The sequence below is a fragment of the Narcine bancroftii genome, chromosome 5, assembly GCF_036971445.1.
Source record: "Narcine bancroftii isolate sNarBan1 chromosome 5, sNarBan1.hap1, whole genome shotgun sequence".
Taxonomy (NCBI): Eukaryota; Metazoa; Chordata; class Chondrichthyes; order Torpediniformes; family Narcinidae; genus Narcine; species Narcine bancroftii.
Genome location: NC_091473.1, coordinates 10,462,606 through 10,487,773, shown reverse-complemented (window position 1 = coordinate 10,487,773; position 25,168 = coordinate 10,462,606). Strand labels below are relative to the sequence as shown.

General features: G+C 38.6%; 1 protein-coding gene across 3 annotated transcripts in view; it reads left to right on the top strand.

Annotated features, from left to right (window-relative positions):
• Positions 1 to 25,168, top strand: part of LOC138762622 (calcium/calmodulin-dependent protein kinase type 1-like) — a 258,451-nt gene that overhangs the window by 188,435 nt on the left and 44,848 nt on the right. For all 3 annotated transcript variants that reach the window (XM_069936254.1, XM_069936253.1, XM_069936255.1), the window contains one exon: positions 18,184 to 18,258. In XM_069936254.1, coding sequence (XP_069792355.1) covers positions 18,184 to 18,258 — 75 coding nt within the window. The remainder of the gene's footprint in view (positions 1 to 18,183; positions 18,259 to 25,168) is intronic.

Sequence of the window (25,168 nt, the reverse complement as noted above, 5' to 3'; positions counted from 1 at the left end):
ATTTGTTTATTTAATATTATTTCTTAAAAATAATTCTGGATAGAGACCAAATCAGTTGCATTATACAATATTTTGGTCAAGACCCAGAGTAATTTCTGTCTAATTTGATGAAGTGATCTAAGACAACCATAATTAAACCCGTATATAACCAGTTACCTAAAAAGAGATAGACAACAGACTCGCCAAGGCAAATAGCACCTTTGGAAGACTACACAAAAGAGTCTGGAAAAACAACCACCTGAAGAAACACACAAAGATCAGCGTGTACAGAGCCGTTGTCATACCCACGCTCCTGTTCAGCTCTGAATCATGGATCCTCTACCGGCATCACCTACGGCTCTTATAACGCTTCCATCAGCGCTGTCTCTGCTCCATCCTCAACATTCATTGGAATGACTTCATCACCAACATCGAAGTACTCGAGCTGGCAGAGTCCGCAAGCATCGAATCCATGCTGCTGAAGACCCAACTGCGCTGGGTGGGTCACGTCTTCAGAATGGAGGAACATCGCCTTCCCAAGATCGTGTTCTATGGCGAGCACTCCACTGGTCACCGAGACAGAGGTGCACCAAAGAAGAGGTACAAGGTCTGGTTAAAGAAATCTCTTGGTGCCTGCCACATTGACCACCGCCAGTGGGCCGATATCGCCTCCAACCGTGCATCTTGGCACCTCACAGCTCGGCGGGCAGCAACCTCCTTTGAAGAAGACCACAGAGCCCACCTCACTGACAAAAGACAAAGGAGGAAAAACCCAACACCCAACCCCAACCACCCAATTTTCCCTTGCAACCGCTGCAACCGTGTCTGACTGTCCCGCATCGGACTTGTCAGTCACCAACGAGCCTGCAGCAGACGTGGACATACCCCTCCATAAATCTTCATCCGCAAAGCCAAGCCAAAGAAAAGAAAGAAAAAGGAAACAAATAATATCTAAATTTAATCGAACCCCCTCCCTCTAATAAAGGTTACCTTGTAGAAAAGGATGTAAAATATGGATCAAGTATCAGAAACCAGGCAGAGAGTCTCCAGACCATCAGATTTCTTAAATCTTCCAATCATGATAGCATTCTATGAATGAGTCCCATATCTTTAGAAATTTAAACTTTCTATTTATATTGTTGTATCTAATTTTCTCCAAATGTAAACAGGACATTTCATTATGTAATCCCTGGATATGAGTAGGTGAAGAGTCATCTTTCCATTTCATTAAAATTGCTCGTCTGGCTATCAACACGCTAAAAGTTAAATCTGTCACTTGAGATGCAGACAGAGGTCCATCTGGTTCATGAGAGGAACCAAACAGGGCAATTAAAGGGCAGGGTTCTATTTTGATCTTAAAAATTATTGATAAAGTTTGGAAAATGTTTTCCCAGAATCTTCCTAAATTGGGACCCTCCAAACACTTAGATCAGAGAAGCTTCAAAAATTTTGCACTTCTCATGTAATGGATCAACATCTACATAAAAACAAATTAATTTGAGTTTGGACATATGAGTTCTGTGCACCACCTTAAATTGTACTAAACAATGCCTTACACAGAATGAGGAATCATTAATCAAGCTAAGAGTAGAGACCAATCTTCATCTGAGAATGTTATACGCAAATCTCATTCCCAATCATTCTTAATCCAGGCCATTGAGGCTGATCTTAAATCCAATAAATCGTTATAAATACATTATATTAATCCATCATGAACAAATTGTAAATCAAAAACTTTTATCAAGATTATTTGAATTTACGATTTGAAGAAAATCATGTCGTTTTGACTGAACAAAATGCCTAACTTGTAAATATCTATTAGAACGATTAAATGTAGATGATAATTGTTTAAAAAAGGCAAAGTTATCTCAAACAAAAAGATCTTTACAACTTTCGATACCTAATCTGCACTATTCCTTAAAACCTGCATCTAACATAGACGGCTGAAAAAGATGGTTATCTGTAATGGGACTAGCAAGAGGAAACCTGTTATAACCAAAAGTAGTTTCTGAATTGAGCCACATCATTACACAGTTCTCCACTTTTATAGGGATACTAAACTTCTTCCTCTATCCTAACCTTAGACCATTCAGCTCTCCATGCACCTTCTCTCTGGTGATTGTAACTACACTCACATCTCTTCCCTGACACCTTTGAAAGTCAGGTATAGTGTTAATGTCTTCCACAGTGAAGGCTGATGCAAAATACTCATTTAGTTCCTCTGCCATCTCCTTGTCTCCCATTACAATTTCTCCACCATCTTTTTCTATTGGTCCTATATCTATTCTCTCCTCTTTTTACCTTATAATATTCTTTTAGTTTTCTTTTTGATTTTATTTGCTAGCTTTAAAAGTTTCTTCCTGGTGTCCTTTTCCATTACCATCTTTCAGGTTTTAAAAGCTTCCCAGACCTCTATCTTCCCACTAATTTTTGGTTCCTTGCATGCCCAGTCTTTTGCTTTGACTTCTATCGTCAGCCACAGTGGGATCATTTTTCCATTAAACTATTTATTTTTTGGAATATACCTGTCCTGCACCTTCCTTAATTCTGGCAGAAATTAGCCATTGCTCTGCCATCCTCCCTGCTCGACATTGGTCAGTTCCTCTCTTGTACCCCTTTGTTTCACTGGTTTACTGACACACCTGATATTAGTTTCTCCCTCTCAAACTGCAGGACAAATTCCATCAACTTATGATCACTGCTTCCTAAGTGTTCCCAGCCTTCAGCTCCCTTATCAATTCCGCTTCATTACACAACCCCCAATCCAGAACTAACAGTTCCCTGGTCGGCTCAGCCACAAACTGTTCGAAGAAGCCTCCCTGAAGGCATTCGATAAATTCCTTCTCTTCAAATTCAGCACCATCCTGGTTTTCCCAATCAACCTGCATTTTAAAACCCCCATGACTATTGTAACATTATCCTTTTGCATGCCTTCTGTATTCCCCTCTGTAGTTTGCACACCACATCCTGCCACATCCTGGTTACTATTCAGAGGCCTGTATACAACGCCCATCAGAGTATTGTAACTCTTACAGTTTCTTTATTCTACCCAGAGGGATTCTATGTCTTCTGATCCAATGTCTCCTCTCTCCAAAGATTTAATTCCATTTTTAACCAGCAGAACCACCCCACCCCCTCTCTCCACCTTTCTCTCCTTCTGATACACTGTGCATCCATGGATATTTAGTTCCCAGCTGTGATCTCCTTTCAGCCACGACTCAGTGATGGCCACAATGTCAACCCTGCCAACTTCCAGTTGCACTAGGAGATCATCAACCTTATTTCTTATACGGTGGGCATTTAAATACAAGACCTTAATTCATCACCATTTTCAATTTTGTTTCCCAAGACCCCAAGTTAAATAATTAATCTTACACTTGCAGTTTCCCCCTTTGAACTACCTGTCCTTCCTTTCAGTCTCGCTACACAGTGTATTAACTTGTGTATCTTCTGCCCCGTCATTCTGGTTTGCACCCCCCTGCCAAACTAGTTTCAACCCTCCCCAACAGCTGGCTGACAGCCACGCGTTCATCTGCCATAATGTCCTTTTCCTACCCTGGTGCATGGCACAGGCTGCAATCCAGAGATGACCACCTGTGAGGTCCTTCCTAACTCCCTATATTCCCTATTCAGAGCCTCATCCCCCATTGGTACCAACGTGGACCACAACATCTGGCCACTCACCCTCCCTCCTGTTTGCCTATAGATGGGATGGCGGGGGGAATGTCCCTATTAGGGATAAACCAGGGTGACCATCAGGATATATTGCAAACAAAAGTTATTTGGCCAATGAGAGAAGGGGAGCAATGGAGAGTGAGACCATGGACAAAAGAAAGTAGGAGTTGCAAGATGCAGACCAGGATACCATATCGATTAGGTCAGGCAGGCCATGTCCTCTCCTCCCAGACAGAAAAATAAAACAGACGGGCAAGTGATACAGAAAGAAATTAGGTTACCTGAAGTTGATTACTGGCAACTAGGGATCTCTTTTCCCCTGCCCTTCTCCACTCTTTGCTCCACTATCCAACTTCTTCAATATTGGATGTTAATCCAGTGATGATACATGTGTGGATCCCAATTTGTAGTTTTCTCTGTGTAACGTTTCCAGATCCTAAATGCTGCAACATAATGGTTTTCCCCTTGCTCCATGACTCAGTACATCTGCTAGTTGTGTATTTCTACAGAGGTTTATGTATATTTTTTACCTCTTTCAGATAATACCTTCAGAGGTTTGTGATTTTTATTTGAAAGAAAACATCAACGGTGTCCCATTTCCCGCAATAACCTTTGCACTGTTCTGAAAGAATTTGAGCTAAGCCTCAGCTGGTTGTATTACAGAGTTCTGGTTTGAACAATGACTTCCACCTTTCAAGTAATAATTATGTACATAATTGCTGGATCTTGTCTGTTTGTTTTCACTTCACCCATAGTTTTCTACTTTAGGCATTTTGTTTTACCGACTTTGTTCTAGGCCAACCTTCATTTCTATTGCCCTTTAGTCCAGTGGTACTTGACCTTTTTCCACTTACATCCCACTTTAAGTAAACCCTATGCCATCGGTGCTCTGTGATTAGTAAGTGATTGCTTAAGGTGGGATGGGAGTGGGAAGGAAAGGTTGAGAATCACTGCTCTAGACCCATTTGTTACTGAAATATTTTGCTTGAGAAAAATTGTCATTGGCCCATTTCCTGTGGAGTTATGAAACCGTGCACAGAATGAGTCAATGAGGTACGATTAAAACAGTGGTTCTCAAACTTTTCCACCCACATCCCACCTTACTAATCACAGAGCACTGATGGCATAGGGATTACTTAAAGTGGGATGTGAGTGGAAAGAGAAAGGTTGAGAACCACTGCTTTAGTGTAAAGTGCGAAGAAAAAGATGTAAGAGTCAACATTTTCACACAGAGAAGGGAGGTGTATCCAATGAGCTGCTTGAGGAAGCTGCACTGGCCAGTGCAATGGTGATGTTTAAAAGATATTTGGACAAGTACTTGGATGGAAAAGGATTGGAATGATGTGGGCCAGAGGCAAATGAGACTAGCTCAGACAGATCACCTGGTGGAGTTGGGCCAAAAGGCTTGTTTCCATGCTGCATAACCCTATGATTCTATCCTACCCTTTCTCTCTGCACCATCAACTTTTAATTTTTCCCCATTCTCATGAAAGGTCATTAACCTGAAACATTTAATGCTGTTTATCTCTCCACAGGCACTTCCTGACCTGTTGAGTATTACAGGCATTTTTAGTTTTATTTCAACTTTCCAGTTTCCACAAGATTCAATATCAGTGGATATATTGGATCAGTGTAAATATCAACACAGTACTGAGCTTTGTGAGCCTTTGATCCATTTTCATTATGCCTCATTTACAAAGGCCACCATCAATGTTACACAGAAGCTGCAGCTCACTTATAACAACCCCTGCACAGAATTTGAAAGTGTTTGTTTTAAAAAGGAATCTACCCTCATAATTAAGGGGGTGGGTCGCTTGGAATAGACGAGTTGCTCCAGGGAGTGCTTGAGGGTGGTGCAGGCAGTTTGACACATTATGCACAAATGTAAGTGGCTTGCATCACAGCACACGTACACAGTCTTTAAATAACCCAGCACAATTTTGGATCTCATTCAATTGAGGAGGAAATGGCAATTAAAACAGGATCTTTGGTTGTGGAGCCTGCCCACCATTGAATGGCATTTTGTCATGTTCTCTTATGGAATGGAGAAGCCTATTGGCCTCATGGGGCTATGCCACTTCTCGGAGTAATCCCATCCACACCTCTCCACCACTGCCTGGAACATTTTGTCTCTCGTGCCTATTGTGGACCCAAACCACACTTGGGGTATTGCGTGCAATTCCGGCTGCCTGATTATAGGAAGGATGTCATTGATCTGGAAAGGGCACCAAAAAGAATCACAAGGATGTTGCTCAGACTTGAGGGCCTATGTTATCAGGAGAGACTGAGTATTCTGGATAGTTATAATCTTTTTCACTCAAAATAAAGGCTTAAGGTAAGATGGGAAAGATTTAAAAGGGACACGACTGGCATTTTTTTGTGCACAGAAGGTAGTGGGTATGTGGAACAAACTGGCAGAGGCAAGAACAAATGCAGCATTGAAAAGACTTGTGGAGAAGTACATGCAGGGCAAGGCTTAGGGGCAAATGAAGCTAGTTTGTGTGAACAATTTGGTCAGCGTGGACTAATTAGCCTGTTGCTGTGCGATAAAAGTCTACAATTATGACTGCTCCCACAGCCCTGATTCTCCTGCCAGCCAATACCTAGGAGCTAATTTAAGCAGCCAATCACATCTTTGGGGTGGTGAGAGTAACCAGAGCACTTGGGTGGGGGGGGGGGGGGGGGAAGGCCCATGTTGTCATCCGTGATTGGGGTTAAAAGCAGATCCCTGGAGCTCTGAGGCAGCAGTGCTAACTACTGTTCCACGTATCACCCCTTGTTGTACAGCTCTGTGACTCTGCTCTATCACCTTGGAATCTCTACAATGCTGTACCTGCTCCTTGGCTAGTGCTCATGCAGGTGGGGAATTTTGTTTTTTATCTCAAAGGGTTGTGGAGGCTGCACCATGAGTTGTGGAGGAGGTTAAAAAGGAATTCGACAAGCTTTTTAAAGATCAGGTAACTGAGGACAATGGGGAACTGGCACAGATTAGTTGATCGAGGCATGGGACAGGTCAGGCATGATTGTTCCAACATCCCCTTTTATACTTTCTATCTCCTCTTCGAATCTCTCCCACCTGAAACTTTGACTTTTCATTTCTCTTCAGAATCAGGACTTATTGTCATGAACAAGTCATGAAATTCGATGTTTTGCGGTAGCATCAAAGTGGAAACATTCATATTATAACCATCTTACTATGGTTACAGAGTTCTGTGTTGTGCATTGGCCTATGTGTTGTGTGGTTTTGTGTTGAAAAGTGACATTTTGCCTTAGAGAGCCAAGATGAAGGTGGACTGCTGAGAGAGTGGGAGATGGACTGAGCATGTGCAGAAAATATTCTAAAAATTTCTGGACTTGGACGACAAGCCACCACTTGGGGAGCTGTGGAGTGGAAGAAGGCCTAAAACAGTGAAGACAGTTGAGAATGTTGGGATTTCAAAAAGGGATGAACATTCCGAAGGCAGCCAGAAGGATCTGGACCAAGCCAGTTGTTCCTCTCTCTGCAAACAACACAAGATAACTTCAAATTTTGTGCTCTCTCTCTCAAAGATCTTTTGGCTTCATTTTACCAAACAAACTGAATTTTGTTTATGATCTTTGCTTCGGTTGAGATCGAAGTTTTGTGAGTCTTGTGTGTTTTGTGTCTAAGTTTTTCTGTGGGCTGGTTGGAAATATAACTTGGACTTTAATTACATATGTTAAATTGAGGCTGGGGAATTTATTAGTTTTATACTGTTATAGAAATTTGCATAGTAACCAGTGGGTATTGTTATAAAGGGGGGGAATTTTTGAATTAAAATTTGAAGGTGAATTTTTGTTAATAAAGTAATTGTTCATCTTTATCCCTGTGTGATATGCCTTCTTTGTGGTTGCTGGTTCGATCTTGTAACATAATTTGGGGAAATCGTCCGGGATCAAACCAATTTGGAAGCTTTAGGGGTGATTGACTTGTGTTTAGTTATCAGTCGTCTGAGTTTAACTCAACCTCCAGCTTGAAATTAAAAATAAACGGTGTGTATAAATCACCAGCAGAAAAACCAGCAACTATGAATATTGACCAGTTCATAGCGAACCCTTCAGTGGTTAATTTAAAAATGGCTAAAGTCAGAACTGATGGTTATAGATGGCAAGTTAAAACTTCTTACAGTAAGAACTGGGATGAAAAAAAAAGGAAATTGCCCAAAAGATTGTTAAGCAGTATGTAGGAAAGGGGGTATTTGAAGAAGCTGCATTAGAACAGTTTTCAAAGGATAAAACTTCAGAGGAAGTAAAGTTGGCTTTGAGAAAACTAGAGTTAGAGGAAAAAAAAGAGGCAGAAAGGAAAGCCGAATGGGAAGCAGTAAGGTAGGCAGAAATGAAGGAGAGATAGAAAGAGCGGAGCATGAGCTAGAACTAGCTGAATTAAAGCTAACCCTAACGCAAGGAGAGGGAGAAGCCCAAAACCCACATGCTGGTCAGGAGGAGAGGTTTCTGGTCAGTAGAGAAGTGAGGTTAGTTCCTCCATTTGAGGAAGCTGAAATAGACCAGTATTTTGAGAAAGTAGCTGTAAATTTAAAATGGCCACCAGACCAGTGGTCACTCCTGCTACAAAGTGTTCTTAAAGGGGAAGCCCAACAGGTGTACTTGTGTCTCATGGTACAACAAGCAGCTGATTACGAATTTGTAAAGCAGGCTATACTCTGATTTTATGAACTAGTCCTAGAGGCTTATAGACAAAAGTTCAGGAGCTTAAAAAAAGTAGCAACCCAATCTTACCTGGATTTTGCTTATAGGAAGATTGTGTGTTTTGATCAGCAGTGTGCACAATGAAAGTAGAAAATAACTTTGATTTATTGAGGGAAATCATTCTGATTGAGGAGATTAAAAATTGTGTTCCTGATGATATTCAAGTGTACTTGGCAGAGAAAAATATAAAAACTTGGCAAGAATTGGCAAAATTGGCAGAGGAATATGGTTTAATCCACAATCCTAAGTGGACACCAAGGAAAACCTTTCAAAGGAATACTGTTGATAATCCAAGTAGAGTAGAAAGAAAATCTAAAGTGAGGTTAAAGGAAGAGAAGAAGAGAAATGGGTTAAGAAATTTTTTTGAGTGTTATTTGCCACTATTGTAAGAAGCCAGGGCACATAATAGCCAATTGTCCTGTACTGAAAAGGAAGAGAGAAAGGGGTGGTACCAACCACCTGTGTTCAGAGTGAGAAAGTTAGGGATATTTTGAAACCATTCATGACTGAAGGTTTCATTTCGGTTAAAGAAGAATCCAATCAAGTGCCAGTTAAAATCCTGTGGAATACTGGAGCAGCCCAATTGCTTGAATTAAGTAACGTTTTGAATTTTGGTGAGTAGACCGATACTGAAGATGTGAATTTAATTAAAGGCATTGGTGGTGAAGCAGAGCCTATACCTTTGCATAGAATAGTGATGAAATCAGACTTAGTTAATGGCCCATTTATGATAGGGATAAGATCAAGTCTGCTTTTGTTAAGGAATGATTTAGCAGAGGGTAAAGTCATACCTGCGATGAAACTCACAAGTAAGCCATTGGCTTATGAGTCTGAAAAGGATTTGGAAATCTACCCTGCGTGTGCCATTACTAGAGCCATGTCTAGAAAAAAAGGTAGAGGTAGAGAAAGTCTGTGATGATTCTGTAGTGGAGACAAGCATTGAGGACAAACATAAGGATCCAGCTTTGCTGGGATAAGAGATAAGATTCTGTCTAACCAGGAAATTGAAACTGTGCCAATAGGTTACTTTGTTCAGGATGGAATATTGATGAGAAAGTGGAGACCAAAAGTGATACCTGCCAGTGAAAACTGGGTGGTAATAAGGAAAGTTGTAATTCCCAAAACTTACAGGAATGAAATATTAAAGTTGGCTCATAATACACCTTTAGGAGGTCATCTTGGAGTGAAGATTGTAGAAAAGATAAGGAAACAGTTTTATTGGCCGAAATTAAGAAAGGATGTTGTGAACTTTTGTACAACCTGTCACACTTGTCAACTGGTGGGCAAGCCTAATCAAGGAACAACAGTGGCACCTTTACCATCCATCCCTGTTTTCGGGGAGCCTTTCTCAAAAGTGATAGTGGATTGTGTTGGCCCATTGCCAAAAACCAAAGCAGGAAATGAATATTTGTTAACACTCATGTGCACAGCTTCAAGGTTTCCAGAGGCTATTCCCCTGGGAAACATTAAAGGAAAGACAATTGTGAAGGCTATGCTAAAATTTTTCACACTGTTTGGCCTACCAAGGGAAATTCAATCGGACCAAGGGAGTAATTTTATGTCTGGAATATTTCAACAGGTGGTGTATGAATTGGGAGCCCATCAAATTGTGTCGTCTGCCTATCATCCTGAAATTCAAGGGGCCTTGGAAAGGATCCATTTAACTGTGAAAAATATGAGGGCTTATTGCATGGAAAATAAAAAGGATTGGGATGAACGAATCCATTTGTTATTGTTTGCTGTTAGCGAGGCAACTCAGGAGTCTCTTGGCTTTAGTCCATTTGAGTTGGTGTTTGGTCATGAAGTCAGGAGTCCATTACTTTTGTTGAAAGAACAGTGGATACATAATGATATACAATCAAATCTGTTGGATTAAGTTTTCAAATTTAAGAACAGATTACATCAGGCTTGCGAGATGGCAAGGAAAAATTTAAAAACTGCTCAGGGAAAAATGAAAATTCAGTATGATCAAAAAGCAAAAATTAGGGTAATTAAACCTGGTGACAAAGTATTGGTTTTGTTTGCAATGCAGTCAAACCCTTTGAGAGCTCAGTTTTCAGGACCATATAAGGTGAAATCAAAAATTAACCAGGTCACCAATGTCATTGAGACACCTGATCATCGAAGAGAGACACAGGTCTGTCACGTGAACATGCTTAATCCTTACTTTGAGAAAATGACTGAAGAGGAGACTAGAATTCCAACCAAGGTGCTAGTTATAGAGGAAAGTAAGGAGGAGATAAGTTTCGTGGAAGGTCATGGAGCACAGAAAGTGATAAGGTTCAGGCTGGAAAATTCTGTAGATTTGCAAAACTTAGACACCAAGTTAATGCATTTGATTAAATCAGAAAGGGAAGAAATGAAGACATTACATGAAATTTAAGGATGTATTATCAGATGTTCCAATAGGAACTACTGTGGCTTGCATTGAAGTGGAGGTCGGTGATGCTAAGCCTATTAAGCAGCATCCTTACCAAGTTAATCAGGAAAAGAGCAGATTGTTGGATCAAGAGGTGGATTATATGCTCAAAAATGACATCATCTGAAAATCAAGTTCAAATTGGAGTTCACTCTGTGTTCTGGTGCCTAAGCCAGATGGCTCAATTAGGTTTTGTACAGATTATCGAAAGGTAAACATGGTGACAAAGACTGATGCGTTCCCTATTCCCAGAATAGATGATTGTATAGATAAGGTGGGGAAGGCTAAGTTTCTTACAAAGATTGATCTCTTAAAAGGATACTGGTGTGTTCCTTTGACAGAGAAAGGCAGGGAGATATCTGCATTTGTTACATCTTTGTTATGCCTTTCGGGATGAAAAATGCACCTGGCACATTTCAGAGAATGATTAATGCAGTAATTCAGGGTTTAGAGCACACAGGAGCCTATATCGATGATTTAGTAATTAGTACAGAAACATGGGAAAAACACATGCTTGAATTAGAGCAGTTATTTCAGAGACTGGTGGAAGCACACCTCACAGTGAATTTGCACAAAAGTGAATTTGGACATGCCACAGTAATTTATCTGGGTTATGTGGTAGGACAGGGACAGGTGGCACCGGTTGGAGTGAAAGTATTGGCTATCACTGCATTCCCTCTCCCCGGTAATAAGAAAGCTCTTTGTAGATTTCTAGTTTTGATTAGCTACTATCATAGATTTTGTAAAAAAAAACTTTACAGAAATTGCACTCCCATTAACAAAACTACTTGGAAAGAAAGAAAAAAATATCTGGTCAGATGCATGCCAGGAAGTGTTTCTGAAGTTAAAGACCATTTTATGCCATCAGCCTGTACTTGTGTCCCATAACTTTGAAAAGCCATTCTCTTCATCTGTGGATGCCAGTGACGAAGCAGTTGGTGCTGTACTGTTACAGAAGAAGGATGATGATGGAGTAGAACATCCTATTTCGTACTTCTCAAAAAAATGTAACGACCATCAACGAAATTATTCAACCATTGAGAAGGAGTTATTAGCGCTTGTTTTAGCATTGCAACATTTTGATGTTTATATTTGTACTGCTCAAAAACTGTCAATAATATATACTGATCATAATCCATTAGTTTTTCTGTCTAAAATGAAAAATTAGAGCAGACGGTTATTGAACTGGAGCTTAATGTTACAAGAGTATGATTTAATTATTACACACATAAAGGATATGGATAATGTAATAGCAGATTGTCTGCCAAGATGTTAAACTGGGTAGATATGAATCTAATCACATAATTACTGTAAAAAATGGAGTGTTTATTTTATTTTATTTATGTAATACTTCCATTAATTGTTAAAAATTTGTTCCTGTGGACCAAATTTTTATTTTAGCAAGGGAGGTGTTACAGATTTCTATGTTGTATATTGGCCTATGTGTTGTGTGGTTTTGTGTTGAAAAGTGACAGTTTACCTTAGAGAGCCAAGGTGAAGGTGGACTGCTGAAAGAGTGGGAGACGGACTGAGCATGTGCAGAAAATGATCTAAAAATTTCTGGACTTGATGACAAGCCACCACTGGGGGTCCTGTGGAATGGAAGAAGGCCCAGAGCATGAGTCATGGTCTGTAAGACAGTTTAGAATGTTGGGATTTCAAAAAGGGATGAACATTCCGAAGGCAGCCAGAAGGATCCGGACCAAGCCAGTTGTTCCTCTCTCTGCAAGCAACACAAGAAGACATCTTTTGAATTTTGTGCTCTCTCAAGATCTTTTGGCTTCATTTTACCAAACAAACTGAATTTTGTTTATGATCTTTGCTTCGGTTTTGTGAGTCTTGTTTGTTTTGTGTCTAAGTTTTTCTGTGGGCTGGTTGAAAATATAACTTAGACTTTAATTACATATGTTAAATTGAGGCTGGGGAATTTATTAGTTTTACACTGTTATAGAAATTTGCATAGTAACCAGTGGGCATTGTTATAAAAGGGGGTTTTTTGAATTAAAGTTTGAAGGTGAATTTTTGTTAATAAAGTAACTATGATGTGCCTTCTTTGTGGTTGCTGGTTTGATCTTGTAACACTATAAATAATAAAAATAATCGTGAACAAAATGAAAGGCAGTCTCTTTGGTTAATTGATGATTCAGGAATCTGATGGCAGCAGGGAAGAAGCTGTCCTTGTGCCACTGGGTGCTCGTTGTTAGGCTCCTGTACCTTTTCCCCAATGGTAGCAGAGTAAAGAGGGCATGGCCTGGGTGGTGGGGGTCTTTGAGAATAGAGGTTGTTTTATAAGACACTACCTCGTATAGATGACCTCGATGGAGTGAAGTTTGGTTCCTGTGATGTCGCAGGCCAAGTTAACAACCCTCTGGAGTTTATTCTTGTCCAGAGAGTTGGCACCTCCATACCAGGCAGTGATGCAACCAGCCAGAATCCTCTCCACGGTACACCTGGACAAGTTTACGAGAGGGTTTGGTGACAAAACAAATCTCCTTAAGCACCTCATAAAGTATAGCCGCTGGTGATTGCATCAACGTGGAGGCTCCAGGACAGATCCTCAGAGGTGTTGCCTCCCAGGAATTTGACATTCTTGACCCTCGATGTGGACTGGGTCGTGTTCCCCTTGCTTCCTCCTGAAGTCCACAATCATCTCCTTGGTTTTGCTGACGTTGAGCTCGAGGTTGCTATTGTGACACCATTCAACGAGCTGATCTATCTCCCTCCTCTACGCTTCCTCCATGGATGCTGCCTGACCTGCAGAGACTCTTCACTTGTTTACTCAAAATTCCAACAGTTTTATATTTTTCCCATTTCTTTAACTACTTTGCTTTATTTTTGGTTCCAGGCTTTTTTTGGATCCAGGCTTTAGTTACTCTTTACATGAAGAGGGGCTATCAAATTTCTGTTGTTAATTACTTGGCTGTCACTCTGCTGAGCTACCACTCTGCTCTCGCTTTCAAATGTCCAAACCCGGAAACAAAGGACAGGCTTTGGTGCCCCAGAGAGTGATGCCAACGAAAGGAAAAGCCATAACTCCTGCATTTGAGTGAAAAAGGCTTCCTGTCATAAAATAAGAATGAAATAGACCAGTGGTTTTCAAACTGCCCCCGTAAACACAGATACCACTTTAAGTATTCCCTAGGTCATCGGTGCTCTGTGATCAGTAAGGGATTGCTTAAGGTGGTGTGTAATGGGAAGAAAAAGTCTGAAAACCACTGGTTTAATTGTACCTCATTGACTCGTTATGTGCACGGTTTCAGAACTCCAAAGGATACGGGCCAATGACCATTTTTCTCAAGCAAAATATTTCAGTAACAATTGGGTCTGGAGCAGTGGTTCTCAACCTTCCCTTCCCACCCACATCCCACTTTAAGCAATCCCTTACTGATCACAGAGCACCGATGGCATAAAGATTACTTAAAGTGGGGTGTGAGTGGGAAGAAAAAGTTTGAAAACCATTGATTTAGATGATACAACTGTAAGCTAAGCTAGAATAGACTTGATGGACTGAATTGTGCAGTGAGTCCATGATTCTGTGATATGATGCAGCCAATATTTCTGTGATAATTTTTTCATAGTGCTTCAACTCTTGCAACAACATCACAAAACGATCTGAGTGATGTATGACTACGTTGACAGCACTGGTGTATTGATGAATGGCTTAATAATGGAGAAATCATACAAAGACAAAGACTAGGGTAGATTTTTGGGGAGCATATTATCGAGGCAAGACTTGCACTGTAACTCCAGAAATAAATGGCATTGGCGATTTACAAGGGTCATAGGGACATATAGATGGTATAAAACTGCCTCAGGATATGGCGTATTGACCCAGAATAAATTAGGACACTGATGGTTGAGAAAGAATACCCAAGTCCTCCATTATCTGTCATAATAAGATTAAATACTCATAATGCTCTGGGATATGTCGAAAGGATTAAGTTTCTACTGCAAGTCTGCCTAAGTAATCACTGGCTTGAAAAATATATCTGTTATAGAACATTGTAGCAAAGAAATGAAATACTATATAGTCAGGATTATAAATAATTGCATATGAATGTGAACCACTGCAAAATATTGATGGAACGTGGGTGTCAAATTGCTTCAGTAGCTGTGCTGTTTTGCATTAGGCTGATGGATTCTGTCTCTGGGCGAAGCCGAGTTTTGAAATGTTAACTGGTAAGTGTTCAGTTGTACCCAGCAGTTGGGAAACCAAACCAACTGGTGAAATACTAAATATCCAGTCCAAGTTTTCACCTGATAACACTGATAAGGCAATTGTGTGCATCCTGGGTCAGGGCAAAGGTAATTTACTGGGTCTATGGAGATGGCCCTACATCAACAATATCTGTGATCTGCTCATCCTGCGAACTGGATTGAAGGAGGGTTGAACTTTATTGAAGGTCATTTGGAGAAGCTTCAGTAGGTTTATTCTCAGGATAATGGGGTACAGCACCTAATAGCCTGAATATGCTTGAGAGTGGCTGATCTCGGAAGCTAAGCAGGCTCAGGACTGGTCACTCCTTAGAGGGGAGACTGCCTAGAAACACCAGGTGGTGTGGGTTTCTGTGAGGCACTGGACAAAGTGGCGACTCTCTGTCTGCCTTTCGGTGGGCAAAAGAGAGAGAATTTCATGCATGTTACATTCTAAATGTAGTGTTACATGACAATAATGGAACCTTTATCTTTTTTTTGTACTGTGAGTGGGATAGAAGAGCTTGCGCTGTACTCATTGGAGTTTGGGAGAATGACCAGTGATTTGATTGAAATGTGTTAGATTTATAGGGTAGATGATGAGAAGTGTCCTCCAGTGAAGTCACCTACATCAAGAGGGAGTAGTTTCAGAATGAGGGGCTAGGAGATGGAGATGAGGAGGAATTACCTCCATGAGGGATTGGAATCTTTGGACCTCAATCCTAGGGAGTGGTGGAGCTGGAGTCATTAAATACATTCAGGGGTGAAATGAACAGATTTTGGACTATAAGGGGTAACAGATCAGGTAATGGAGTCCAGAACAGATAAAATCTGACACATCGTACTGAATAGCAGAATAGTCTTGAGATTTCTCCCCCTATTTCATGTATTCTCATTCAGTACAAGTCAAAGAGAAAGGCATTAACGTATTACGACTATGGACCCACATGAAAAAATGTTTAAGCCTGTGTGTCAATCGGTGAAGCAGTTAAGACATCATAAAACTTGCAAGATGTGGTTCAGTACTCTCCAATATTTGCTAATGTTTCATCTCGGTTGCTGAATGCAGTTTTGAGACATGCTGTCAATCAGTACCCTAATCACATTGGCTAGTCCAATCTGAGCACCCAGGATGAACTTCTGCCAAAAGACAATCAATGAATGAAATGATTCCTTTCCCTTAAAACAGTGGTTCTCAACCTTTTTCTTTCCACTCACATCTCACTAATCACTCACATTACTAATCAGAGTGTTCTGTGATTAGTAAGGGATTGCTTAAGGTGGGATGTGAATGGGAAGATTGAGAATCACTTCTCGAGACCCAATTGTTACTGAAATATTTTGCTTGAGAAAAATTGTCATTGGCCTATTTCCTTTGGAGTTGAGAAACTGTGCACATAACGAGTCAATGAGGGATGATTAAAACAGTGGTTTTGAAACTTTTTCTTTCCACTCACAGACCACCTGAAGCAATCCCTATGGCATAGGGATTACTTAAAGTGGGATGAGAGCGGAAAGAACAAGGTTGAGAACCACTGATTTAAAACAAGTTCAAAGAAATTTGCTTTGTTGTATATAAACTACACTCCAACTTCAATCACTGATACAGAACATGGGCATTAATGTGGTTTAACCCTTTTAGCTCACAATCTTCACCTCTATGGGCTTGCATATATTTAATAATTGCTTCAGTGTGGCTCGTGATTTTATTGCCTGATAATAGGAGCCAGGCGCCTTGGGTTTAAGATGTACATTGAGTGATGTTTTGGAAATGACAGTTGAATCTGGCTTTGACTATGACTTTGGAAAGGTGCCAGCATGGCTTGTTCTAACCACAGCATCCAAGGATTTTTATCCAGCCCAGGCACCAGAATTTATTCAACTTGTCGAACTTATAGACAAAGTGATTCATCTCGGTAATGGCTATTATTTTGAACACACATCAACTCCACCAAGGCCACAGAAAGAATTTGATTGTTAAATCCTTTCATATTACAGCAAAGATTCATTTCTCCTCTGATTCTTTGCTGGATTAGTAATAATTATAATTGTGGACTTCATATTTGCGTAGGAAGGTGTCAGCAGTCTGATGATATAAAACTGCAGGTTCTGTGAGTCAGTGTGACATGCTCTTTATCTTCTGTAAAAAAAAAACACCCAAAATTAACTCCTTCAAAGTTGATCTTTTGCGAAGAATTGCATCTGCCATTCCATTGCTTCAGATGTGGCCAAACTCATGCATTTTTCCCTCTGAAAATTGAAATTGGGACTATAAATAAAATGACTTTCAAAGATGAATCGGGATAGAAACAGTGGTAGTCTTGTTTTTAATTGGCTGCATTCAAATTCAAGTTTATTATCATACAATTATAAAGTACAACTGGACATATATAGGCATTTATTAACAAGCAATTTATATTCAGCACGTATGTAAAAATAAAAATAAATAAATATAGTAGGTTCTTGGATGGTGTGTATGAGCACTTCATCAGTCTCATTGCTCGTGAGAGAAGCTGTTCTTCTGTCTGGTGGTCGGGTTCTGATGATTCTGTATCTCTTTACCTAAAGGAGTAGCTGGAAAATGCATGTGCAGGGTGATGGGGTCCTTAATGATTTTGTGCACCCTCTTCAGACAACACTCCCGGCAGATCACATTGATGGGGGTAGAGAGACCATGGTGATCCTCTCTGCTGTTCTTATAGTCCTGTGGATTGACCTCCGATCCAATGCTCTACAGCAATCATACCACTCTGTGTTACAGCCAGCCAGGACGCTCTCCATCGAGTTCCTGTAGAAGGTTGACATAATGATGGGTAGTAGCCTTGCCCGCCTCAGTCTTCAAGTGGTGGGTAGTCATTTCTGGTCCTCCTGAAGTCTCTGATCATCTCCTTTGTCTTGTCCCTGTATCAAATTTTGGGCAAGTTGTCAACATAGTGTTTAATAATTGTATTCCACGCTCACCACCCTACTTCCTAATCTGTGGAATGCTGGACTCCCTGTATGTTGGATCCTTCCACATTCAATTGGGGGTTTCCCCACTTCCTGCCATATCGCCATTCATTTGTGATCTAAAGGTGGAGAGTTGCTACCAGAGGCTGCCAGTGGTTGGAATACAATGTGAAGATTGGGAGGAAATGCCATTAACTTGGTCTTTTGGACTAGCTCTAATTAAATCACATCATTTCTTTCAGAATTAAACACCCGAACATTGTGTCATTGGAAGATATTTACGAGAGCTCAACACACCTCTACTTGGTAATGCAGCTGTAAGTACCGATTGCAAGTTTCACTCACCTACTCTGCTACATATTTCTGTGCATCTCATGTATTAATATATATTTGCGGCTAATGGTTTAAAAAACACATGCCCAGCAAATCATCAATAACTGTTCTAGCCTTCTAAGCATTAATTCATAATGGACGTTAAAACAAATCTAATTAATGATCGCTGTCTTGTGAGCAAAAACTAAACAAGTTAGGCTTTTAATTCTTGAAGAGTGAGAGGTGAGTTGATTGAAAAATAATAACATTCTGAGCGATTTTGACAGGATGTATGTGGAGGGTGTGATGTTTCTTCTATTACAATAAAGAAACTTGAGTTCTTTTCAAAACAACTAGATTTATTAACTAAGCAACCAGCACTAAAAATAGAACACACACATGCAGACCTCATAGGAAGGCATCCATCTTGAATCTACTAAAGATGTAACCACATTTGCAAGATGCAACATTCCCCACATGCTACACACTCCGTCTCTGAGTCCACCTTTTCATAGCACTCTATCACTACGTCCCCTTTCCTTGAGATGCTTAATCAAACATGACACTTTATACAGTATTCTTTCCATTTAAAGTTTAACACAAATGTAACATGAACATCAGCAGCACAGACTTTTAAGGGTGCAGTTCTTTATCTTTTATAGATTCAGTCTGTCAGGAGCTTTGACAACTCGTGTGGATCTTCTTAACACAGGTGCTTGTGTCGGCTCTGCTGGTTCACTACTATCTATTAAACTATCTATTAAACACTTGCTTTTTGAAAAGCTTAATATTAAACAAATACACAGGAAGAAATAGTATCATAATTCAGATTTAAAGAATCAAGTTTAAAGAAATTCTCTTATTTTCTTTCAATTTATGAACTTTGAAGTTGGTAATTTGTTACCAAAATCTTTGCTGTTTCATTATCAGTAAAAAAGACTTATTTTGTCCATCTGGCATCTTGATTTTCAAATTAGCTGGTCGATGCAGCACACATTTGTATCCTTTTTTCCAATGAGTCCTCTTCAGTGGATTAAATTCCTTTCTACACAATATTAACACAGGACTTATGTCAGGATTTAAAAAATATTTTTTCACCTTCAACTTCCACTGGTTTTCCTTCTGTCTCCTTAACCTTTTTTTCTGCAGCTCTTAATATTTTTCCACAATCATTAAGTGTCATCCATCTAATTAATATAGAGCGTGGTTTTGGATTCATTCCTGAATGTTAATAAGGAGATCAATATATATTCTCAATGTCTATCCAAAGATTTTGTACTCCCAGGACATTTGGTAACCATTCTTGAAAGAAACGGATGGGATTTACCCCCTCCACTCCCTCTTTGAGTCCCACCATTTTAATATTATTACGTCTAGTAAAATCTTCTAAAAAATCCTTCTTTTCCAATATTTTTGCTTTTTCTGCAGCCCATTCATTTAATTCTTTTTTTTTACTTTAATCACTCTTTCCATAGTTTCATCCATTTTTTTCTTTCACTTCTGTTACTCTTTCATTTAAAATCTCAATTTCTGCTTCTAGCCTGTTTGCTACTTTTAAAATATGATCCAGTTTCTTGTTAGTATTTATCGTGAAGATGCTGATAAAGAATCAACATTTGTCAGTGACGTTGAGCTCCCACAAGAAGCACAGTTTTTCAACAAGAAAGGGCTTACCTACAGGAAGAAGCCGGGGTTTGTGGTTTGTTCTGCCTCCAATGCAGACAACCCGATGCCCAGGAGGAACGATGAAATGTCTTCGGTGTTGGAATCAAGAGAAGTTATGGAAGAAGAGGAGATTGGACATGTGCACAGGGAAGGAGAACTGGAAAAAGCAAGAAGAAGGAGCTCTCTCCCAAAGTGATGATTTGGAGACTGATCAAAGTACGGAAGAAGAGGATGAACTGGTAAATGTCAAACCAGTGAGTCAAGTTAAAAAAGTTAAAGTACAAACTAAAGGGAAATATACTAATGTACTGACTACACATTTTCGTGCTACAGACAGCACTAAATGTTCAAATGCAATTTGAAACTTATCCAATCCTAATCCCCTTAAAGAAACCATATAACCCAATAAAATAAATGGATGGGTCTAATGGTTATATTATTATATAATTTTCCAAAACTAACCTAATTCCTTCCCAAAATGGTTGTACTTTAACACAAGACCAAACAGCATGTAAAAAAGTTCCAGTACATAAACCACATCTGAAACAAGAATCCGAGTTACTAAAACCATATTTTTTCAATTTCTCCGGAGTTAAATACAACTGATGTAAAAAATTATAATTAACCATTCCATATCGTACATTCGTCAATTTAGTTACACTATCATAACACATATCCGCCCAATTATTTTCTGGAAAAATAAAGGTTAAGTCACTTTCCCATTTAAGCTTAGACTTCTCCCATTCCGGTTTTCCATACTATCTTGTAACACTTGATACATAACTGAAATATAACCCTTCTTTGGTATAGAGGAAATCAAAGATTCAAATTTCGTCAATACAGGTAAAATCATCTATTTACCATAAATATCTTTTTCCAAAGCTCTAAGCTGGTAATACACAAACAAAGAATTTTCAGATATATCAAATTGTTCCCTCAATTGGTTAAAAGAAAGAAGTTGTCCTTCCTCAAAACAATCCTGGAATGTCTTTATACCCGTAGCGTCCCAACTCTTTAAATGATTATTTAACATTGAAAAAGGAATAAGCTGATTATTATATAATGGGGTTAAAATTGATAATTTACCTATTGATCCTAAAATCTTATTTCTTTTAGTTCAAACCTTTAACAAATGTTTTAATACCGGCATATTAAATTCCTACAACAGATTCATATTCCATTGAAATATAAATTGATGCCCCTCAACTTTAGAAATACAAGCCATCTCCACTTTCATCCAAGTTGGAGGTTGATCCATGTCCATCAACCTGCTAACAAATTTCAACTGAGCTGCTTCATGATAATTTTGAAAATGAAGTAACTAAAGTTCACCTAATGCATATTTCCATGTGAGTTTATATAATGCTACTGGCAGTAATTTACCTTGCCATAAAAATTCCCTCACCATTTTATTTAAATCCTGGAAAAAACCCTTTGAAAGGGAACATGGTATCGACTGAAATAAATATTGAATTCGGGGAAAAATATTCATCTTAATACAGTTTACACGACCAATTAAGGTTAATGGAAGACTTTTCCATTTAATTAAATCCTTTTTAATAAAGGAACATAATTTAACTTATATAAAGATTGATAATCAGCATTTACAATAACTCCTAAATATTTGAGTTTATCTGACCATTTTAATTTTATAATACTTTTATATTCTGAATAGTCACCCTCTTCAACTGGCAAAATTTCACTTTTATCCCAATTAACTTTATATCCAGAAAGTTCTCCAAATTGTAATAAACATTCCTGCAATTGTGACAATGACTGTTTTGGTTCTGTCAAATATATCAAGACATCATCTGCAAATAAATTAATCTTATATTCCTCATCCATAACTCTTATCCCTCTTATCTTTTCATTCTGTCTTATCATCTGAGCTAATGGTTCAATAGCCAATGCAAACAAGGCTGATGACAATGGACAACCTTGCCGAGTCGAACGTGCCAATTTAAATGGTAAAGAAACTTGACCATTTGTCACCACCCTGGCAATTGGGTTTGTATATAAAGCTTTAACACAACCAATAAAAAAAGGGCTAAATTTTAACTTCTCTAACACCTTAAATAAAAACTCCCATTCGACCTTATCAAAGGCTTTTTCCGCATCTAGCGCAACCACCATTGGGTGGTTGGGCTGTTTTCAATATGCATTGACCAAAGTTAACAAACGAAGGATGTTATCTGACACATTCCTATTCTTAATAAAACCTGTTTGATCAATATGTATCAACTTAGGGGGGTACTTAGCAAGCCGATTTACTAACACTTTTGCTATAATTTTATAATCTACATTCAATAAAGAAATTGGTCTATACAAAGACACTTTCAATGGATCTCTATCTTTTTTCGGAATTACAGTGATTAAAGCACTAGAACAAGATTCTGGTAACACCTGTTCTTCAGTTATTTGTTGTAATACATCCCCAAATACAGAAGATAAATCTTCATAAAAGATTTTAAGAAAATCCATTATCCCCTGATGACTTTCCATTTGGCATCTCCAGTATAGCCTCCTTAACCTCAAAATCTGTAAACGGAGATTCCAATTCCATAACATCTTCCTCCCCTAATACCGGTAACGTAAATTTAGATAAATAAGATTCAATAAAACCATTATCCTGCTTCCCCTCAGAAGTATATAATTTTTTATAGAATGAATAAAACTGGTCATTAATTTCCTGAGGTTTATAGGTTGAATTCTTTTTATCAGCATTAATGGTCTGAAATACCTTTTCCATTTTTAATTGCCACGCAAGTACCTTATGTGCCCTCTCACCCAATTCATAATAACGCTGCTTAATTAAATGCTCAAATTGATAGGTTTGTAATGTATTGTAATGTAATTTCAAATTTGCCAAAGCAGCTTTTTTATCTTCTGTCACATTTTTCTAAAAATCTTTCTCTAACTCAGCAATTCGTTTCTCCAACTCTAAACTTTCTGTCATATATTGTTCCTTAACTTTTGTAGTATAATTAATAACCTGCTCTCCTAAATAAGCTTTCAAAGCATCCCATAATACAAAACAACTATCTACAGAATTAGCATTCTCAGCCAAAAACAAAGTAATCTGTTCTTTAACAAAAGTAACAAACTCTGTTTTTTTTCAATAACATTGTATTAAACCTCCATCTGTAGGATGAACGTACCACTTCTGAACTTGCACAAGAAAAAACAATAAAGAATGATCTGATATAACCCTACTTTTATACTCAGCCTGTAATATTCTACTCTGTAAATGTGCCGATACCAAAAAAAATCTATTCTGGAAAATGAATCATATGGAAATGAATAAAAAGAAAAATCTTTCTCCGTAGGATTAGCTCTTCTCCAAATATCCACCAAATTTAAATCTTTCATCAAAGCTCCAATTTGTATTGCCATCTTTGATTTTCTTATACTTTTCGGGGACCTATCCAATAAAGGATCCAGAACACAATTTAAATCTCCCCCGACTAGAATATTTTCATTAGCCTGATTTAACAACAAAAAAGTTTCTGAAATAAAACGTTTATCATCTATATTAGGTGCATAACCATTAAGCATAGTCCAAGCTTCAGCAAAGATTTTACAGTTCACCCTCAAAACTGTCCCAGCATTTCCCTCCAAAGATTGTAATTCAAATGGCAAACTCTTATGAATTAAAATCACTACACCTCTCATCTTAGAATTAAAAGAAGAAGAAAACACATGACCAACCCAATCTCTCTTCAATTTCAAGTGTTCTTTTTCAGTCAAATGTGTTTCTTGCAAAAAAGCAATATCAACTTTCATTTTTTTTTATAGGCCAATACTTGCTTCCACTTAATTGGATTATTCAACCCCTGAACATTAGAAGTTGCAAATTTCAAATTGGACATTTCTACAAACTAACAATATATTCACCCACTATAAAATATCGCTCCCTTTATAAATCCTTAAAATCACAAACCCTCCCCTAAAAACATCAAATAAAGAAAAAAATCACCCCTGAAAAAAACACCCAAAGGTAGTAATGCCCTAAAAATCTGGGTGTGGTAAAACCAACTAGCAGCAGATGACTGTCAAAGATTACAGTGCCCCCCCCCCCCACCCAGCCAGACATATGTACATTATTCAATGAAACACAATCAAATATAATAAATATAATCAATCCAATGATTCCAGTCCCAATGACTTCCGGGTCTTCAATATCAAGAAGACTTAGTGTCAGCTCTTCTTTCTTTCCATTCTTTCCATGCTTCCCATTCCCATTTGCCCTTCTTTTAGGTGACAAAGATGAAAGTCGACCATTTCCTCATAAATCTGGTAATGAATTAACAAAAATTAATGCATCATGATCATTTTCAAAGAATTGAGATTGAAAATTGCCATAAAAAACTTTTAACACTGCAGGGAAATGAAAAGCAAATTTATAACCCTTCCGCCTCAATACTTCTTTGGCTGAGGTAAATTCCCGATGTTGCCTAATAATTTCTTGACTCAAATCCTCATTAAAAAAAATACTCTATTATTTTGAGTCATCATTGCAGTTTGACTTGTCGGGTCTTCTGCACCGCCAACCGTAATATAACTTCCCTATCTTGATATTTCAAACACCGAATTAAAACCGCCCGTGGTGATTGTCATGGAAACAGCTTATTCCTTAATGCTCTATGTGCTCGATCCAACTCCAAACCTTCCGGAAAAACTCCTTGCCCAACATCTCAGGAATCCATTTCTTGAAAAATCTTATCGGATCAAAACCTTCAATATCTTCTGGGAGACGCATTATTTTTCCATTATTCCTCTGACTTTGATTTTCCAATGTATCAATTTTTGTCAATAATTCCTTTTTCTGAATCCCCCAATCCACAAAAGAATCCTCAACTTTTTCCAATTTTTCCCTAATACATTCCACTTGATTTTTATTTTCAAAAAAGCTGCTTCAATTAAAAAAAAAATTATCTTGTACCTTATCTACTGATTTTATACATCTATTAACATCACTTTTAACTGCAGTCATATCTTGCTTCTTATTTGTCATTTCTTCACACATAGTACTCATTTTAGTTTTCATCTGTTTCAACATATTATCCATTTGGTAAGCAATCCCTTCCAAAACAGCACACATAGAATCCATTCCAGGTTCTATCACCTCCCTTTGAGGCCTACCTTCCTTAGTCTCAACCTCTATTTGTTCCTGTGTACTTCCCAGTAAAGTTAGGACCTCTTCTTCTTCAGTCACAGTCGGTCCACTTTCAGTGCGGCTGTGGGTCTGAA